The sequence below is a fragment of the Trichosurus vulpecula genome, chromosome 1 (genome assembly GCF_011100635.1).
Source record: "Trichosurus vulpecula isolate mTriVul1 chromosome 1, mTriVul1.pri, whole genome shotgun sequence".
NCBI lineage: Eukaryota > Metazoa > Chordata > Mammalia > Diprotodontia > Phalangeridae > Trichosurus > Trichosurus vulpecula.
The window spans coordinates 196267738-196288142 of record NC_050573.1 but is presented as its reverse complement, the minus strand read 5'-3'; the positions used below and the strand labels follow the sequence as shown (position 1 = coordinate 196288142).

The 20405-nt window shown below is 36.8% G+C and overlaps 1 protein-coding gene across 1 annotated transcript; it reads left to right on the top strand.

The window, feature by feature from the left end:
* The first annotated feature begins 7264 nt into the window (after positions 1 to 7264).
* On the top strand, positions 7265 to 19601 carry HSBP1L1 (heat shock factor binding protein 1 like 1). Its single transcript, XM_036755747.1, has 4 exons — positions 7265 to 7679; positions 10603 to 10669; positions 12691 to 12785; positions 17711 to 19601. Exons 1-4 carry the CDS (start codon positions 7635 to 7637, stop codon positions 17714 to 17716), a joined length of 213 nt encoding a protein of 70 aa, XP_036611642.1. The 5' UTR covers positions 7265 to 7634; the 3' UTR covers positions 17717 to 19601.
* Positions 19602 to 20405: the final 804 nt, after the last annotated feature.

Below are 20405 nucleotides of genomic sequence, written 5' to 3'. Positions count from 1 at the left end.
GGTGGGGAGGGAGAAAAAAAAGTTAAGTGTACAGCAGAGAATAACTCAGAAGGAAGCACAGAAAAGCACGGTAGCTTTGAAAACGATGTGTAGTATTTATTACATAGTTTTTAAAAAAACAGTATGAAATGGAGAGTCATGGTTTCATATTGAATCCTTTTTTTTGTGTTGTGCTGTATACATAGAAGTGGTTATTTTTGTATTTAACTTCAAAGTGAATTAAAAACTTTTGAAAAATATTCAACCTTTCCCTCCCCCCACTGATTCCTTCTCTTCTGCCTGCAAACATATTCAGGTCTCCTCTATCCCAAACTTTCCAACTTCCCTCTAGCTGACATCCTGGCTATTATTCCCTCTACACCATCAAATTTCTTGAAAGAGTAATTTATAGCTCTACTTCACCACTCATTCATGTCTTAATCCTTTACAATCTTGGATCTGCTGTTACAACTATGTGGAAGCTGCTCTTTTGAAGGTTACCAATGAACTCAATTACCAAATTCAAAAACCTGTCTTCATCCTCTGATTTCTCTGAAGCATTTTGCACCACTGACCAACTCTTTTTTTGTCAGCCGCAGCGGTAGCAGCAGTGGTAACGGGCAAGGCTACTGGTCAAGGTACTGACTAGGCTGAGCCACCAAATAGTTTAATGCCTGCAAGCCAAAGATAAACAATTTGCCTTGAAAGAAAGCTATTGCTAATAAGTGTAGCGGTGGATAAATGAATGAAAAAAGCATTTACTATGTGCCAAGCAATGTGCTAAGCCCCAGGGAGAGAATAAAAAAGGAAAAATAGTCCTTGCCCTCCAGAATTTTACATTCTAATGAGAGAGACATCATTCATAAGTGCCCAGCATCCAATATGGCAATAGATTGATACACCTTATTCAGGAATGGAAAGGAGGGAGTGAAACAGGAGGGTGCTGCTAGGTTCTCAAAAAAAAAAGTAAGCCTGACACACTTGTGAACATGGGCTCTGTAATGCTTGTGCTAACCCATTAAATATGCTAGAGCTTCCCTTTTTCACAGGGGAACCAGACTCGGGAAAAGCACAACTAGCCAATCAGGAGGACTTCTGATGTCCAGGGCTGTTTGACATACCAGTGACTCTTTGTGAAGTAATTTTTAGCTGAATTCAGAGATGCCTGCAACTGCTGAAAGCAGCCTTGACCAGCTCAGAGAGAAAAGCAAACATCTTAATTTTTGACTTATCTACGGGGAAACAGACATCTTGGTTCCTAACTTATCTAAAAAGCAGCAAACATCATGCTTTCTGATTTATTGTATTTACAGATATTTTCTCCCTAGACCCCTACTTCCTGCCTGACTTCCTAATTTATTGCATTTCTCCTTTAATCCTACCTTAGCCATAAACCAATAAATACCTCAAAATATATATAAATACCTCACCCTTTCCAACTCCCCTCCTGGCAGATATGAACCTTGTCTCGCTGCTTCAGCTTGCAAACTCCTTCTCAGGCAATAAATGCATTTATAATCTTTGTAAATTGTGATCAGACTGGTTCATTCCAGGTCCCACTTTTGGACCTGGAGTTTCTTCCATTTTAACAGTTCCCAGGGGTTTTTACTTTAACACTTTCAAGCTTAATCTTCATTATTCACATTTTATCCATTACTTTCTTAAGACTACACAATCAACAAAACAATAACTCAGGCCCTGAATTTGTAATATCTGCTGACTTCTGAGGCGTAAATTCTCATATTGAAATTTCAGTAACATTGTACAAGCTTGCTATAGCACCTACTCTAGCACAGGTAAAGTCCATGCTTCTGACTGCCTGCTCGATGTATCTATATGGAGATCTAATTAACACTTCAACTTAATGTATTCCTAGCTAAACTCATCACCTTCCTGCAGCAACCAGCTTCTTATTCTAATTTACCATATTTCTACTACTCAAGGTCATTTTGTCTCTTCCCTCTTCCTCATTCTCTCTATATAATGGATTGCCAAATAGACAAGTCAGTCAATGAGCATTTATTAAGCACATGTTATGTTCTAGTCAATGCGCTAAGTGTTGGAGATAGAAGGAAAGACAAAAGACAATCCCTGCTCTCCAGGAACTCAATCTAATGGGGGAGACAATATTAAGACAACTATGTACAAACAAAATATTGTATATTCAGGTTAAGTCGGAGATAATCAATAGAGAAAAATGACTAGCATTAAGGGGAATCAGAACAGATTTCTTGTAGACTGGGACATGAAGAAAAAGCAAGGAAGCCAGGAGACAGAGAAGAGAAGAAAGAGAATTCCAGGCATGGGACACAGTCTGTGGAAATGCATAGAATCAGGAGGTGAACTGTCTTGTGCAATGAATAGCAAGGCCGGTGTCACTGGGTTGCAGAGTAGTTGGATTGTTGATTCTACCTCTAAAATGTCATTGACGTTCACCACATTAATTCACGTCCTCATTGCATTTCACCTCAACTATTTTTGTCAAGGAAGGAGCCTCATGAAAAAACCTCATGAATTAAAAATTTCCTTTAAATTCAAAGCTAAATAACTGCATATGTAAACATATAGTGTGTGTGTATATATATATGTGTGTGTGTGTGTGTATGTATGTACACATACATACATACATATCCTACCTCTGACATATACTGACTCTGTGGCCTTGGGCAAATAATTACCCTAACCCCTCAGGCTAGAAAATTCTCTAAGATTTTAAATTTCTTAGAAGGTGCATAACTGTATTGATGAAGGAAGGCTTCTTTATCCAGGATTTCCCTATATTAATAAAATCACAGGTATACTCCCTATCCCTATCTATATCTACAAGTATATGTATACTTCTATATATACACACATACATGTTTGTGTTATTTTAACAGAGTGTAGTATTTACAAAGATGTGGGTTCAAAGTTTTGCCTTTGATACACACTAGCTAGAAGGGCATAAGCAAGTCACCTAATTATTAATTATTAATACCCCGGGCAACCCTCTAAGACTTTTGGTTCCAGATCTTTTAGTGGAGGTTGTGCTCTACACCAATAAAGTAGGTTTAGAACATTAAAAAAGCAAAATGCATTTATTTATAATTATTTTCAGATTTAAAGTCCATGAAATAAAAAGATAATGAATGTTTAAAATAATCTTCAATAAGGCAGTTCAAATTACCCATCACATCAGATATTTTGATTCTTTCACATAGCTTCTGAAACTTAATATTTTATCAACTAAATTAATGTTAAAAGACTCTCATTTCCATGTTACTGGGTCTGTCTTCATCCTATCTTAGTCTCATCCCTTATTTTTACAGATTTATACTGAGGTTAGTGCTACTAGGATATCAGGGAGGTGATAGGGCAGTTGGTGCTTCTCTCATGATCCTAAAATTTAAGTGAGATTAAATAAGCAAAGGAATATATAAAATGAGAAGGTAGATTAGAAATTATTAACTGTGTGACCTTGGGCAAGTCATTTCAACTTCCTCTTGAACCACTTTCCTCATTTGCAAAATGAGGAAGTTGGATAGATGATCCTAAGACCCCTTCCAATGTAAGCATTCTATGGCCTATGATCTGATTCATGGATGGAGTACCAGTTTCACTCTTAAACACCTTTCTTTGAGCATTTTCTTTCTCCAGCAGGGGGCAGGGGTGGGAAGTGAAGAGATACTTTCGGTCATAAGTCAACCCAGAAAGGTTGCATAGAAGTAAGAATGAATTTTGAGAAAATTCTATAGGAGAGAGTGTTGGCTTAGTATTTTCTACAATGCTTTTTAAAAAATCAATTCAATTTTAAAAATTTCAGTTCTGAATTCTTTCCCTCCCATCTCCCCCTTTGACAACGCAAGAAATAGAGTTGTGAATATAGTCAAGCAAAACAAATGCCCATTTTTGGCCTCCCCTCCCCTCCCCCAAACCAAAACAAAACAAAACATCTTTACTCTGCGCTGAGTCCATCAGTTTTCTAACCCAAAGTGGATAGCACTTTTGATCATGAGTCCTTTGCAACTGTGGTTGGTAATTGTGTTGATTAGTCACTAAGGCTTTGACATTTGTTTATCTTTACAACATTGTTGTTATCATAAAAACAACTCTCCTGGCTCTACTCACTTAACTTTATATTGGTTCAGACCTGTATTCCAAGGCTTTTATGAAACCAACTTATTCATTGTTTCTTGCAGCAAAATAGTATTCCATCATCCTCAAATACCATAAATTGTTTTTTCATCTTTTTAAAAAAAATTTTACTTTTATTTTATTTTTGGTTTCAAATTCTCTCCTACTCCCCCCCCCAACCCCCATATTGAGAAAGCAAGAAAAAACAAAACCCATTACAATATGTGTGATCATGCAAAACAAATTGCTACCTTAGCTGGGTGGAAGAAGGGAACCGGAGAGAGAGAGAAAGATGGGAGGGAGGAAGGAAGGGAAAGGAAGGACTGTCTGGAGATGGGTAGCATGTTTCATCATGAGCCCTTTGGAATTGTACATATATACCATTATTTGTTCAGCCATTCCCCAATTGATGGGCACCCCTCAGTTTCCAATTCTTTGCTACCACAAAAAGAGCTGCTATAAATATTTCATACATATGAGTCCTTCTCTTTCTTTGATCTCTTTGGAGTATAATACAGCAATATTCATAGAGACATCCAAACTTAAAAAAAAAGTTTTATTTTTTCCTCAACTACATGTAGAAACAATCTCTAACTTTTTCTTTTAAGTTTTGAGTTTCAAATTCAGTTTCTCCCTTTCTCCAGTTATCCCTCTCTGAGATGGTAAGCAATCTGATACTGGTTATACATGTGTAATCATGTAAAACATATTTCCACATTAGTCATTTTATGGAAGAAAACTCAAACCAAAAACATAAATAAAAGAGAAAGAAAAAAGAAAGGATGAATGAAGGTGAAAATAGTATGTTTTGGTCTATGTTCAGATGCCATCAGTTCCTTCTCTGTAGGCAGATCACATTTTTCATCATAAGTCCTTTGGAATTGTCTTGAATCATTGTATTGCTGAGAATAGCTAAGTTATTCAGAGTTGTTCATCACACAATATTGCTGTTATTGTATAAAATGTTCTCCTGGTTCTGCTCACTTTACTCTGCATCAGTTCATGTAAGTCTTTCCAGGTTTTTCTGAAATCATCCCGCTCATCATTTCTTATAGCACAATAGCATTCCACCACAATAATATACCACAACTTGTTCAGCTATTCCCCAACTGATGGACATCCCCTCAATTTCTAATTCTTTGCCACCACAAAAAGATCTACTATAAATATTTTTGTACAAATAGGTCCTCCCCCCCACTCTTTTTAAAAATTTCTTTGAGATACAGACTTAGTATTGGTATTGCTGGATCAAAATGTATATGCCATTTTATAGTCCCTTGGGCTTAGTTCCATATTGCTTTCTAGAATGGTGGGATCAGTTCACAATTCCACCAACAGTGCATTAGTGTCTTATTTTCCCACATCACCTCCAACATTTATCATTTTCTTTTTTTCTGTCATATTAGCTAATCTGATAGGTGGGAGATAGTACCTCAGAGTTGTTCTAGTTTGCAATTCTCTAATCAATAGTGATTTCAAATATTTTTATCTGACTATAGATAGCTTTGATTTTTGGTTTAAAAACTGCCTATTCATATACTTTGGCCATTAATCAATCAGGGAATGATTTGTATTCTTATAAATTTGACTCCATTTTCTATATATTTGAGAAATGAGGCCTTTATTAGAGATACTTGCTGTAAAATTTTTTCTCAGTTTTCTACTTTCCTTCTAATTTTGGCTGCACTGGCTTTGTTTGTGCAAAAGCTTTTAAATTTAATATAATCAAAATGATCCATTTTACATTTCATAATGCTCTCTACCTTTTGTTTGGTCATAAATTCTTCCCTTATTGAAATATCCAAACTTACTAAGGAAAACAAGAAGTTTTTTTTTAAACCCCACATGAAGTGAAGAAATAGAACTTGGGTGGTATGTTATCAAGGAATTCAATGAAAATAGCTTTGTTCAACGGTCCAGTAAGTAAGATACCATAAGAATTACTTCACCAAGCATGGTCTCTTTAATTAAAGGAACCAGGGAATGGAATATTCGTGACCAATTCAAATTGTTCCTTTCTCAATACATTTAAGTAGCACAGAGAATAATCTGCCAGAGTTTGTCACCAATAAGAAAAATAAATGAATTCTACAAGTCTTGTAGACATTCCCTGAAATGAAATCCAAATTAGGTAAATGTGGGGGTTCAAAAAAAATTACTGCATTTGGAGCTTGGTTTAGTTTCGAGTATGTGTAAAGAAGGGCATAGGGTTGGATAATTGGCTTGATTGCCTCTGTAGTTGGGCTACTACAATGTTTCATACAGGGCTGCATATGTCAGGCTTTGTGTTGAATACAGGCTGCATACTTTAGGGGAATTCTGCGACCAAATATCAAGAGACTATCTCCTGAGCTCAGGATTATACACAAATCTGAACAACCCCACTTCAAGAAATGCTTTGGGGTTCACCAGAAGGTGGGAGATTAGAAAGGGCACTCATTTTGAATAAAATCCAAATCATATTCTTGGAGGCTACCAGCCCCCTTCAGGTCACATCTTTAATCATTTGTGATGTAAGAATAGAAACCACAGCTCATTACTTGGCAGTCCACCAGGTTGTTAAAGAAGCTTCCAGTGTTAGGCTGCAAAACCTGATGGGTTCCTGGTTTTAGTCCAAGGGAGGGCCTAGTATTCAGCTTTAGAAGACAACAACCCCTCCCAATACAGCAAATAAGTCAAATGAAAACATACAAGGTAACAACCAATTATATACCCTTACACTCATCTTCTCCTACCCTTCACAGGACTAGTCATTTCCTCCAGGGATTATCTTCTTCCTGATTTGGCCAGTCAAATCAGATAAGCCAGCCACTGGATTTGTTTGTGTTCATTTAAAAACTTTTTTTTTGATTGTTTTTTTTTTATTTAACCTTGCTTGGGAATTAAAGTTCATTTGAAGTGAAAAGTGTAGGAGTTTAGTTTCTGATTTCTAATTCTTTTTTTTTCTTTTTGCTGCAGGTTAAAATATCACGAGCACATACAGATCCATATTAGCATTTTACTTTGTAAACCAGAAGCTTCAGGTTTGGTGTATCCCCATCCCTGCTATTACTCATACCTTCAGTCATCACTCCTTGACACCTATCGTAAGCAGGTAGGGTCCTGAGGAAATCAGGAGTTTGGGTGAGACTTTCCCAGCGAGAGTCTTTTTTAAATTCGATCTTGGCACAGATAGATATGCTTGCTCTTAGCACTCGAAGAGCTCATTAACATTCACGTTGGATTATTTCGTCTTGGGGTTTATAAATAAGGTGAGTGGGAATTACCTCAACTCCTGCACAGCACCAGGAAGAGCAAGGAGGGCAAGCAGAGCAAGAGGGCTGTTAGACTGGATTAGTATTGGCGGGTGCTATGTCATTCGGCGGGTGTTGCCTTCCACCAGCAGGAGAGTGGGAGGCTGCCGCTCGGGACGCCGCCTGTGTTAGCTCCGGCGGAGGGAGCTCCGAGGGCTTCCTGGTTGTTGCCTTCTCCTCGACACACTTGGGCTGCCGGGAGCCGCCAGGGCTAGCCCTGTAAGGGGGCTACGCTGGGAGAGGTGACGGATGGCAGACATCGATACTCCAAGCGGGCGGGCTCTCTCCGAGTTTGTAAGTTTCGGGTTTCTCCCCCACTACTCGTTCCCATTCTTCTCTCATCCTTCTCCCTCCCTCTTCTTGGGAATTCAGATTCCTCGGGATAGCAATGCTGCACCAGCCCCCGAGTGAAGCCAAAGGCTTGTGCAGCCGGGACCTAGGCACCCGCCGTTTGTACAAATGAAATTACCTGCGCTCGACTTTCTCGAAAATCCTACCCAGATGTGCGGCTAATGCCTAGCTGGGCTTACTGCCTTTCATTTCTTCGGTTTAGTCCAATACCTATATACATATGCGTGCAGTAGGTGATGAGAGCTGGTTTCCTGGGAAATTTTGCGTCTCTCAGCCAGGCATCTGAATCCGTAGAGGGCTTTCCAACTGGGAGAAAAGCTTATCTCTTACATTGACAGGAAAAGTGAAATAACAATTACCCCTCCTTCCAATTCAGGATACTGGAATCTGGAAGCTTGGAGCTAAAGGGTGGGTGAGGGGAGATAGGACCTGAAGTTCTAAATAAAAGGAAAATCATTATCATAGAACATTTAAGCCCAAAGGAACGGGATGATCATTTCACTGAAACCTTTGTATTTACATTTAAGGACTGAAGCCTGGAGAACTTGAGTTTTCTCTCACCCAAAGATGCATCCTTCTAATTAAAAGCAGAGCTGAGCTAACTGGCCTGATCCCAAATCAAGTGTCATTATATCCCGCAGTTTTCCATGTTCTAGCCATTCCTTGCGCCCCTCCTCCATCATTCCCCACCCCCACCCCCCTCCGCCGCATTCAACCCTATCTCATCATTGGCATTTGGGACCTTTTGCTGCCAGCCTCTCGTAGTAGCAATGACTGCCTGAAAATTAGGAGGTCGCATAACTTTCTCTTGAAGTGATTTAATGATCTTACATCTGGGGGAGGAAGGGTGTTAAACATCTCATTTAATTCAATGATTCAGCATTTTTTCCCTAGACTGGCAACCAGATGAAAGGATCTATTATTTGAAGGGCTCTGTGAGACTGTTCCAGACGAGAGCTGGACTGGCTTTGCCAACTACACCCTCTCTCTCTTCTCTTTCCCTTAAGTGACAGCTAAGATTTAGGATCTAATTAAATGCAATACTAAATTATGGCAGCAGTTTGGACATTGTAACATAGAATTTAAAAGTTTGGGTATTTCACCTGCCTTCTAAATGGATTACCTACTGGGTCTTTATAGTATATACAGCAGATTGTATAGTTCAATTACAAAAAATAAGTGAACATTACCCTCCATCCCCAAAGTGATGTATAATCTGAGGTTTAACTGATTCAAGTCTGAAACAAGTTTAACTGTAGTGTTGACTGTGTCCTCTTCGTACATATCATATACCAAATTCTATTTTGTATATAATGAGACAAATGCTCTATTATTGACCATTTTCATGAATCTTACAACCTGGCAGTAAGAAAAAAAAAGGACATGTTAAATAATAATTCAATTAAACAGTTTTGCATATAACTTTTAGAGCTAGAGGTGTTTCTGGTGCTTGGAGAATGAACATTTAGAAATCTATTTGTTAGTTTAATTTCTAAGCATCTGTGTTTTGTTTTGAAAAGTAAACATTACTGTGGAAGGTGGTAGCATGATATACTAGCAAGAGCACTGTATTATGAATCAAAAGTTGCCCTAGTGCTGCCACAAATTGTATGACCTTGGGCATGTTGTTTGATCTATTTGGGCCTCATGCTCTTCATCTATAAACCTGAGAAGAGAGGTAGGCTATACAAAATTTAAGATACTTTCCATTTTTAACCTTGCATGAATTTTTTCTAGGGCGATTCTTTTCCATTCTTCAAAGAGGAACTAATTAGCTCCCTGGCCAGTTCATTATTGTGAGGCTAAGGGATACAGAAAGCATGGAAAATCATAAGCCTATGTAAAAAATCTGAGAACATAGTTGGCAATTCCAAGAATAGTATCAACAAATGTGAGATCAGTATGATATGCACTTACTGTCATAATTACATGTATAAATCTTAGTTGGTAAATTTTGCATTGACAACTCTTAACATTGAGATTATGTCCAATGTCTTTATGAATATTTAGGACAAAGAACCAAAGAACAAATATTACATGTTACCTGCTTACAAGCAGTTAACAGGTTTCTTAAGACTTGCTTTTACCTTTGAAACAAGATAGCAGGCACTATAAACTTTAATGTTCTAAGCACTTTTAAGTAGTAGTGACTAGGTGTGTAGGTAGTGCAGTCCAAGGCATATAATTGAATTTGGGAATCAGGGACAAGATGTTTTCCATGAGCTGGTACTGAAAAACCTCACCAATTACTGTGTAAGTGTTAGTGTCCCACAGTTATAAAATAGGTGATATCTAGCTCAAAAGAGCAAATATTGGTTTTTAAAATCTTTTCAGAAATTTAAATAGATCTCACCAACATGGTCATTCCTTCCAAGTTAAGAGATCACAGGCCATCCAAGCTTACCCATCCTATGTAACTCTTGTTCATATCCTCTGTTGGCCCAAGGGGACCCATCAAAAAAGGTTGGGGAGGGGAGGGGGTACTTCTTGGATTTCTCTTGACATCACAAAGGCTACCACCAGAACACCAGTTATCCCTCCTCCCTCTTGCCATGTAAATCACGTTTTTTTTCAAGGATACATTTCTGACAGCATTATTTACTCCAGTCTTTTTAAGTTCCTTGTAATGTTTTGCAGCCTGCTTACAGGCACTTTGTGTCTCTCGCTCAGAGTAATTTTTAATTCTTTTTTTGCCATACTATTCTGTTACTAAGTCATACAACAACATGGGTAGGCTATTTATATGAAAAAGAAGGGTTTTTATTTCTGGAATTAGTCATTAAACAAGTTTTACAAATTCCCAGAAATTTGTATATTCAGAAATGTGTGGTAAACCTTATATTCATTGATCTATTTTTTTCTCCAGGCAGAAGATTTATTACAGGAACTACAGGTACACTTTCAAGCTTTGACTGGGACAATAACTCTCAAAAATATCCTTTCATATTTTAAAAGAATGTACAGCACTGCTCTGAAATTGCATAGTGAATAAGAAATCTTTTCATGATCAACATTCCTGGCCACTTTTGTTTTTTCCATATAACTTTTCTAATATGCATATTTTTTATGCAAAGTACATATTTGTATTGTGGTGGTATATCCAGAGATGTATTAATACTCATCTGTAGGATGGAAGATTATTTCATATTTTGTCAAGAGGTGGAAAGACAGCTGGTATGTATTTTTCAAGGATAAAATAAAAATGCCTATTTATTGTCCTCAATATGTCAAATATATGATTCTGTCATTGTAGAAACACCTTCTTGAGACTTAGGGATGTTAAATGACTTGCCCATGTTTACAGAGCTAGCATGGGTCAGAGGAGGGATTTGAATTCAGAATTTCTAGCTCTAGCCTCTACTCTATACAGCCCAAGTTAACGCTAAATAAGCATTGTGGTGCAGTATAAAGAATGTTGGATCTGGTGTCAGATACCCTAAGATGAAATCATGTGAGGCCTTGAAGGGACTGGACTATAAAGATCTTTAAGGTCTCTTCGCTCTCTAAGCCTATGATCTTACGTTTATGAAGTTTTATAGAAAAAAATCCCTAGTTCTGTATGATCTGACACTAACAAGCATCAGACATTTTCAACAATGCAAACAATTTTTTTTTCGCTTAAATTCTTTCTACTTGTGGCTTTGACTTAGAAATAATCAAGTACAACAGGCTATTTTCAGTTTGCACGAAACCAGAAGAAAAACAACATATTTCCTGAAAAGAAATTTTACCTCACTTTGAAACCCATATTCTTGAATATTGTGTGCAAAACATCTGTACAATAATTTCTCGCTAACTTATACTTCAAACTTAGGAATTAATTTCCATGGGGGGAAAAACACTGATCCTAAGGCATAATAAAATTAACACTTAAATGTGCATGTGTAAAAAGAGACAGATTTTGTCTCAGACAATTGGGCAAGACAATTTAGTTAAAAAGATTAAGTCCTTTCATAATAACCTGGAAAAACCTACACAATATAATGCTGAGCAAGCGGGGCAGAATCACAAGAACATTATACACAACCACAGATATATGGATTCTGTGATGACTAACCCTGATAGACTTTGCTCTTCTCAGCAATACAAAGTGCAAAGACAACTCCAAAGGACCCACGATGGAGAAAGCTATCTACATCCAGAGAAAGAACTGTGGTGTCTGAATTCAGGTTGAAGCACACTTTATGCTTGCCTTTTTCTTTGTTTTTTTTTTTTCTCTTTTGTTTTTGTGGGGTTTTTCTGGTTCTGGTTCTTCTTTCTCATGATTCATTCCATTGGGCATTAATTCTTTATAACTTGACTATTGTGTAAATAAGTTCAATGCGAAGTTATATGTAGAAGATATATCAGATTCCATGCCGTCTTGGGGAGGGAGGGGGAAGAAGAAAATCTGGAACTCAAAATTATGTAGAACTGAGTGTTGTAAACTAAAAATAAAAAAATCTCAAAAAAACAAATTAAATTAAATTAAAAAAAAGATTAAGTCCTCAAAATGTTTAAACGCTTACAGTCACATATTAAAATACACCAGTTAATTCCTATTTCCTTGGATGTTATTCCTGACTGTATTCAATTAAATTAAATCCACTGGATTTCAGCTTTTTAATAGTTTTTAACATAGCAATGACTATGCTTATGCTCCAGGATGTGGCGATATCAGTTGGGGGAAAAATTATATGAAGGCTGTTTTTTCTTTCCACAGATTAGACAGTGGAATTAAGTTAATTTACTATGATTTTTGTTTGTCCTCCTAATTTGCTTTAAACCTCTATAATTTAATCAAATTATCAGGATTTGTTGTATAACAAAGGGGTCTTTGAAGAGGGTTTTTTGGCCAACAGTTCAAAGGTAACATTAGATATGCAAACTAAAGGACCACTACAAAGTGTCTAATGGAGAGGTTACTACACTAATGAAATTAATCTGCACTATACAGTTTTCTTTAACTTTGTACTGGAAGAAATGGGGAATCGGATTGATGACTTACAGAACAACGTAACTGATCTCATGGTAGAAGCAGGAATCCAAAATACAGACAAAGAGCAAATGGTGAGGACCATTAAAATTTTTTTGTTTGATCTTTTAAAGGCCATTCTTTGTTTTCTTCTTTAAAAAATGACAACACAGTTGTTTTTATAGCCTGAAATCACCACCTGTATGCTAAAATAAAATTCTTGAAATCTACAATCATTTCAAGTTATAAAGCTATAGATCTTTCCTGAGCTGATTTATGGTTATAGTTATCAATTGTAACTGTCCTAGAATGTTTATTATTTTCTCCTTAAATAGGTGTAAGTTAATGTTTTCATACTTAAACCTCACAGAAATCACTTTGGAACAGGTATTTAGAAAAATAGCTAGTTTTTTAGAGAATATATTCATGTAACCTTAAAGAAAAGCTTTAGATGTGGCAGAGCCAAGATGATGGCTGGAAAGCAGGAACTTGCTTAAGCTCTCCCCCAAATCCCTCCAAACACCTGTAAAAAATGGGTCTGAACAGATTCTAGAGAGTTGGAACCCACGAAATAGCAGAAGGAAGCAGGTCTCCAGCCCAGGATGGTCTGGATGGTCCCTGGGAAGGGTCTATTGCACAATGCTGGGAGCGGAGCACAGCATGGGCTGCGGCGGCAGGACACAGCAGACCAGGAGTAGACCGGAACAGGTCCTAGGGCCATGAATCATTTATCTGTGGCAGTTACCAGACTTCTCAACCCACAAACTCCAAAGACCACTGAGCAGGTTAGTGGGTAAATTGCTAGATCGGGTTAGAGAGCAGTTCAGCACCAGCCCTGGGGGTGCCAGAGGTGGTGCAGCAGTGGAGCTCCAGTGTCGGCTGCTTCCAGAGTCCCTGGCTCACGCAGTGGGAGGAATCAAGCAGCAGACCAGAGTGACAGTGCAGGGCTTGCTTTTCCCTGATTGGATCTGCATCGCAATCCTGGTTGGCGGTTCTTGGGGGAGGAAGAGCCCTGCTGTGGCAGAGATTGTGGTGATGGTGGAGCAGAAGTAGCTCTGAAAACAACAGCTCAGCCCCTCAAGCTTGACACAAAGTACTCTCTACTCTACAAGCAGTCATACCCTGACAAAAAGCTCCAAGGTCAAGTAGTTGGCTGGGAACATGGCCAGGCAGTGAAAAAGGATGCAGACTCAGACGCAGACTCTAGAATCATTTTTTGGTTACAAAGAAGATCAAAACATACAGCCAGAAGAAGTCAACAAAGTCAAAGAGTCTACATCAAAAGCCTCCAAGAAAAATATGAATTGGTCTCAGGCCATGGAAGAGCTCAAAAAGGATTTGGAAAACCAAGTAAGAGAAGTAGAGGAAAAATTGGGAAGAGAAATGAGAGTGATGCAAGAAAACCATGAAAAACAAGTCAATGACTCACTAAAGGAGACCCAAAAAAATACTGAAGAAAATAACACCTTAAAAGATAGACTAACTCAAATAGCAAAAGAGCTCCAAAAAGCCAATGAGGCAAAGAATGCCTTGAAAGGCAGAATTAGCCAAATGGAAAAGGAGGTCCAAAAGACCATGGAAGAAAATACTACCTTAAAAATTAGATTGGAACAAGTGGAAGCTAGTGATTTCATGAGAAATAATCAAGATATTATAAAACAGAACCAAAGGAATGAAAAAGTGGAAGATAATGTGAACTATCTCATTGGAAAAACCACTGACCTGGCAAATAGATCTAAGAGAGATAATTTAAAAATTATTGGACTACTTGAAAGCCATGATCAAAAAAAGAGCCTAGACATCATCTTTCAAGAAATTATCAAAGAAAACTGCCCTGATATTCTAGAGCCAGAGGGCAAAATAGAAATTGAAAGAATCCATTGATCGCCTCTTGAAAAAGACCCCAAAAGGAAAACTCCTAGGAATATTGTTGCCAAATTCCAGAGTTCCCAGGTCAAGGAGAAAATACTGCAAGCAGCCAGAAAGAAACAATTTGAGTATTGTGGAAACACAATATCTAGCAGCTTCAACATTAAAGGATCTAAGGGCTTGGAATATGATATTCCAGAGGCCAAAGGAGCTAGGATTAAAACCAAGAATCACCTACCCAGCAAAACTGAGTATTATGCTCCAAGACAAAATATGGACTTTTCAATAAAATAGAGGACTTTCAAGTTTTCTCAATGAAAAGACTAGAGCTGAATAGAATATTTGACTTTCAAACACAAGAATCAAGAGAAGCATGAAAATGTAAACAAGAAAGAGAAATCAAAAGACTTACTAAAGTTGAACTGTTTTGTTTACATTCCTACATGGAAAGATGATGTGTATAATTCATGAGACCTCAGTATTAGGGTAGCTGAAGGGAATATATATCTATATATCTATATCTATATAGACAGAGGGCACAGGGCGAGTTGATTATGAAGGGATGATATCTAAAAAAATAAAATTAAGGGATGAGAGAGGAATATATTGAGAGAGGGAGAAAGGGAGAGATAGAATGGGGTAAGTTATCTCACAAAGAAGTGGCAAGAAAAAGCAGTTCTGTTGGAAGGGAAGAGGGGGCAGGTGAGGGGGAATGAGTGAATCTTGCTCTTATTGGATTTGACTTGAGAAGGGAATAACATAAACACTCAATTGAGTATCTTACCCCACAGAAAAGTAAGGGGAAGGGGACAAAAAGGGGGGGATGATAGAAGGGAGGGCAGATGGGGGAGGAGGTGATCAAAAGGAAACACTTTTGAAAAGGGACAGGTCAAGGGAGAAAACTGAATAAAGGGGGACAGGATAGGATGGAGGGAAATATAATTAGTCTTTCACATCATGATTATTGTGGAAGTGTTTTACATGATACATGTGTGGCCTATGTTGAATTTGTTGCCTTCCTAGGGAGGGTGGGTGGGAAGGGAAGAAGGGAGAGAATTTGGAACTCAAAGTTTTAAAAGCAGATGCTCAAAAGAAAAAAAAAGTTGTTTTTGCATGCAACTGAGAAATAAGATATATAGGGAATGGGGCATAGAAACCCATCCTGCCCTACAAGAAAGTAAGGGGAAAGCAGATGAGGGCAGGGAGTGGGGTGACAGAAGAGAGGGCTGACTGGGGAACAGGGCAATCAGAATATATGCCATCTTGGAGTGGGAGGAGGGTAGAAATGGGGAGAAAATTTGTAACTCAAAATCTTGTGGAAATCAATGTTGAAAACTAAAATATTAAATAAAATAATTAAGAGGAAAAAATATTAAAAGCTTTATAAATTAGGTCCATAATATAGTCTCTGATGCATCTTAAAGAGTTTCCATTGTATGTGGATGCACCGTAGTTTAGTTTTTTCTGCTACAGACTTAAAGACCACCCTATTAGTGAAAATTGGCATTTTTAGTTTGAGGAATCTCATATTTTCAGCTTCTGGCATTATATTAATATGCTCTGAAAATAAAACATACTTGGAAATAGGCATGTTTCGTTAAAAATAATTAAGCATATTTGCTACTGACTTAGCTTGTGATATTTGGTGGCAGCTATCCTTATTCAACTTACAAATATTTTCATGAATACTGAATTCAAGAGGGTTCATTTTTCAATGCCTGATTGACTTAGCTTTCCTATGAAATAAACTAGATTATAATCACATACTAGAATTGCAAAATCAGGTAGAAAGATTAGACTTAGTAAGGGAAAGAGTTTTAGAGCGAAAAGATGCTTAAAAATTTTGAAGGAAACTTGTCAGGTAAGTAGGAAGTTGCCATTTGCTGCAAGAGTATAGTTTGGATTTGAGACAAAAAGATGAAACAGGTGCTTTTGAAAATTAGATACGATCAGGAGGCAGAAGAAAGTGAGGGCCCAGCTGTAGTTAGGTACCATAAATTTGTAGTGGGTTAAATCAGTGTTTCTGTCAATGGCATCCTGGGACAAAGGGGGATGACCAAGAGTGGCAAAACTGGACAGCTGAACTTAACCTCAAAGCAGAAGAAGCAAGCTATTTAGGAATGCTACGTAAATGAGAAAAGGCATTCTAAGGTAGTGGCTAGTGAAGCATCAAAGTGGCAAACCATAGGCTCAAGGTTGGATATGATGGTAAGAGTGTGGAAGAATAAACATAGATCAAAAGGGACTAGAGGTAACAATAAGGGGAAAATGTAGGGTTCGGGTGAATCAGAGTGGGAAAGGTAGGGGGTTAGGAAGTGTTGCTCAGAGAGTAGACATTTCAAAATTCTGGTTCTTGGAGCTGGTATAATTCCAAGAGATGTTAAGTCTAAGATGTGACTGAAGTGCAATGCAGGAGGTTGTTGCGAATGAAGAAACTGAAGAATTATGTGGTCAGGTTATTAAAAAGGTCATTAATATGAACACTGAAGTGTCAAAGGATCACACTAAGGAAAGGGACAGAAAAGATAACCATGAGCTAGATACTAAAGTCAATTAAAAAAAGTTGAGGCTACCTGGAGATCAATAAATAACAGTAACAAAGATGCGGCAAGAATGGTATGAACTGATTTCACATAGCAATTTTTCTCATTCCTCCAAAGACATTGTATATTCCTCTTATGAGGAACAGTGGATAATGAGCTAGTCTCTGAACCAGAACACCTGGGTTTGAATTCCAATTCTTATCCATAATGGCTGTGTGATCCTTGGCAAGTTATCTACCCTCTTTTAGGACTCTGGGACTCTAGGACTCCTAGACTGTAAGGGGAAGATAAGAAGTAGACCTGCATTAGCAAAGGGAGTTTCCTCATCTGGGAATTTACTATACTATAGATACATAGGTTCAGTCCTTATGCCTATTACAGTTAAACTATGTATATATGACTTATTCCCCATGATACTGTAAACTCTATAAAAACAGGAGTCTTAACCAAACTGTGTACTTCCCCCAGCATCAAGCACAGTAGCTTAATATGTGTTGCAATGAATTGAACTTAATTATATATTTACCTGGAAATTAAATTTTAAGACATTTAGTTTAAATGTGTACTAAGAGATATAAATAATGTCTATTTCAACTTTTCCCAAACAGACCTGAATTACTGTAATGTTTAAAGATGCAAAATGCATCTTTTATGGATAAAGATTCTGCCGCACAGAAGTTGTTCCTACAAGAGGAATCTTGTCAAAACAGTTTGAAAATTTCAGCATACAATATGATAAGTGATTTAAATGTGTATTTGTTTTCAGTAACTAGATTTGTTTGTAGAAATTTAGTTCTTAGATTACCTTTTAAATTGATAAGAATGTTTATTAAAAATGTCAGGGAGCACTTTTATCAATTCATAAATATTTTCAAATAGTTGACATTCACATAATGCTTAAAAATGTGCAAGTGCTTTTGATATGTATGATCACATTTGTTCCTCACCACAATCTTGTGAGGGAGGTACTACAGGTATAATTATACTTATTTTACAAATGAGGAAACTGAAGGAAAATTCTAAGCCATTATTACAAATGGACCCTTGGCCCCCAGAAAAGAAGTCATGATCCTTAAATGAGATACCCAGTCTCTTAAAAATGGATGTTCACTATTGTATGGTATAACATCCTTACCTTTAATCCTCATGATAGTTTAGTGCTAATCTTCTTGGGGGGGATTTTGAAGAATCTGAGTTATGATTTACCAATTTACCGTGGCTAAAATGTCCAAAAGCTTCAAGGAAATCAGCTGAACAAGTGAAATAAATAGCACTTACTACTACTGATCTACCCAGTGATTTTGAAACATGCTAATACATGGTTCATCTTGGGCTGTCAAAAATACAATGGGGTTTTTTTTAAAAAAAAAAGAAACTGCCAAATCAAGCCACTCTCCTATTGTAGACTGACATCCTATATCTCTTCATTCATTCCTCTAAACTTAACATACCCAGTTTTATAGGAAATCCAGTAGAGTAATTATCTGAAATGATTATACAATAGTACCCCCTTTTACTAATTCTGACTTTTCTACAATAACTGTTTTTTCTAGCACCCCGTTACAATAAAGATTAGAATGTCCTCTTATAAGCTGAGAACACATATAATACATAAGGTTTAAAAGTTATTTAAGCAGTCTAGAAATTCTTATCACCAGATTCACTTTATTTAAGCAACTATAGCTGAACACAAGTTTTAAGTATGAGACAGTTTATAGCATACTCAAATAGGATATATACATTTCCACATCAAATAACGTTCATACCTTTAAATAAAAGTATCTTAATTTTTCCAAATGTGTTCAAACACTTAAGTCTTAAATTTCAAATCACAAGTTTTGTCTGAACATAATTTTTATATTAAGAAGCAGGAATCTGGACATCAAAAATTCTGGTACTATTCCAGAAATATGTGGGGAAATTGTTGGAAACAGCTGGAAACAAACATCTGCAAAGTCAGTTTCTGAAATTATAAAATGAAGAGGTACCAATCCCAGACTGTCTTGATAACTACTTCGTTTACACAGTAAATACCATCTTAAATTTCAAAGAAATTTGCCATAAGTAGGAGTGAGAACTGATACCCTCTTCCCACTTTTTCAAATAAGGTTTATGAAATGACATAACCATTACCAGAACTGGAAGAGAAATACAATTCCTGAATTAGAAATTTGAGGTCCTCAACTTTAAATCCTTAATAGTGTATTCCAGAAGATAAAAATTAACTTAGTACATATAAAGTGGGTATGTTTCTGCTAATTTTGAATAACTTCATTTAAATGTGAAAATGCCACACACAAATTTCAAAGATCAGATGATTATTATTTTTAAAAATGTTAACAGTGCAGGGAAAATATTATAAATTGTATTAAGTACTACATTATTGTTTCTCAGTACTTAGTGTTGCTTTATAGCTTTTTAAGGTTTTAATGTTTGTAACAATGCATATTTTCTTTGTATCTACTTTATAAGAAATAAAATTAAGTCTTCTTAAACTTATGTTAGCAGTCATTATTATCAAAGTATATGGACTAGCTTTTAAAGACTTTACCTCAAAGCTACTTTAAGAAATATGAAGAGGGAATTCAGGAGATTTGCTTGCTAGGCAACAAAGTCAATATACACAGACTAAAATGCCAAACTACTATAATGAACCAATTATACTCTGATGGCACTTTGTCACACAATTCCATTTTGTTTAAAAAACTTAATGATCTATAAATCAGTTTGGTTATTAAGTATGCAAGAATCTTTACAAAAAAACCACAGGGAAAAGCAATGGTATATATAAAATGAATGACACCTCTATTTTGATTTTTATTGTGCCTAATATCCACAAGCCTCACTTGGCACTAATTGCTTGATATTGTTAGCTAATTTTTTATAAGTTAATTCTTTGTTTCTCCGACTAGATTGTAAGCCCTTTGAAAATAGCCAATCACACATGTAGGAGGGGCTCAACAAATACCTATTAAATAAATTAACGGTACCAGATAATGAAAGGCTAATGTCAATTAAAAATAAAACATGATACAATCTTCTCATTCTCCTAAAACAAACGAGGAATAACGTAAGTCACATAAACCTGTTTCATTTCCAAGTGATGTAAGTGAAAATGTCACTGCTATGAATGTATGCCATCTCAACTGTACTACATACTAATCAAATCAATCAGTACGGTGCTTCATTTTGCACCATGGAGCAAAAAAACAAACAATAAAACTTCTCTGTTAATAGACCCTGACTCCAACTAAAGGTAAAGGCATATCTTAATGTAAACTAAGGAAGATCACTCACTGAGTG

Excerpts from the sequence above, each read along its gene's own strand:
- HSBP1L1 (XM_036755747.1), top strand. The coding sequence starts at position 7,635 with ATGGCAGACATCGATACTCCAAGCGGGCGGGCTCTCTCCGAGTTT. Across the intron at positions 7,680-10,602 it reads GGCGGGCTCTCTCCGAGTTT|GCAGAAGATTTATTACAGGA; the intron begins GTAAGTTTCGGG and ends TTTTTTCTCCAG. Across the intron at positions 10,670-12,690 it reads TGGGACAATAACTCTCAAAA|TGGAAGAAATGGGGAATCGG; the intron begins ATATCCTTTCAT and ends TTAACTTTGTAC.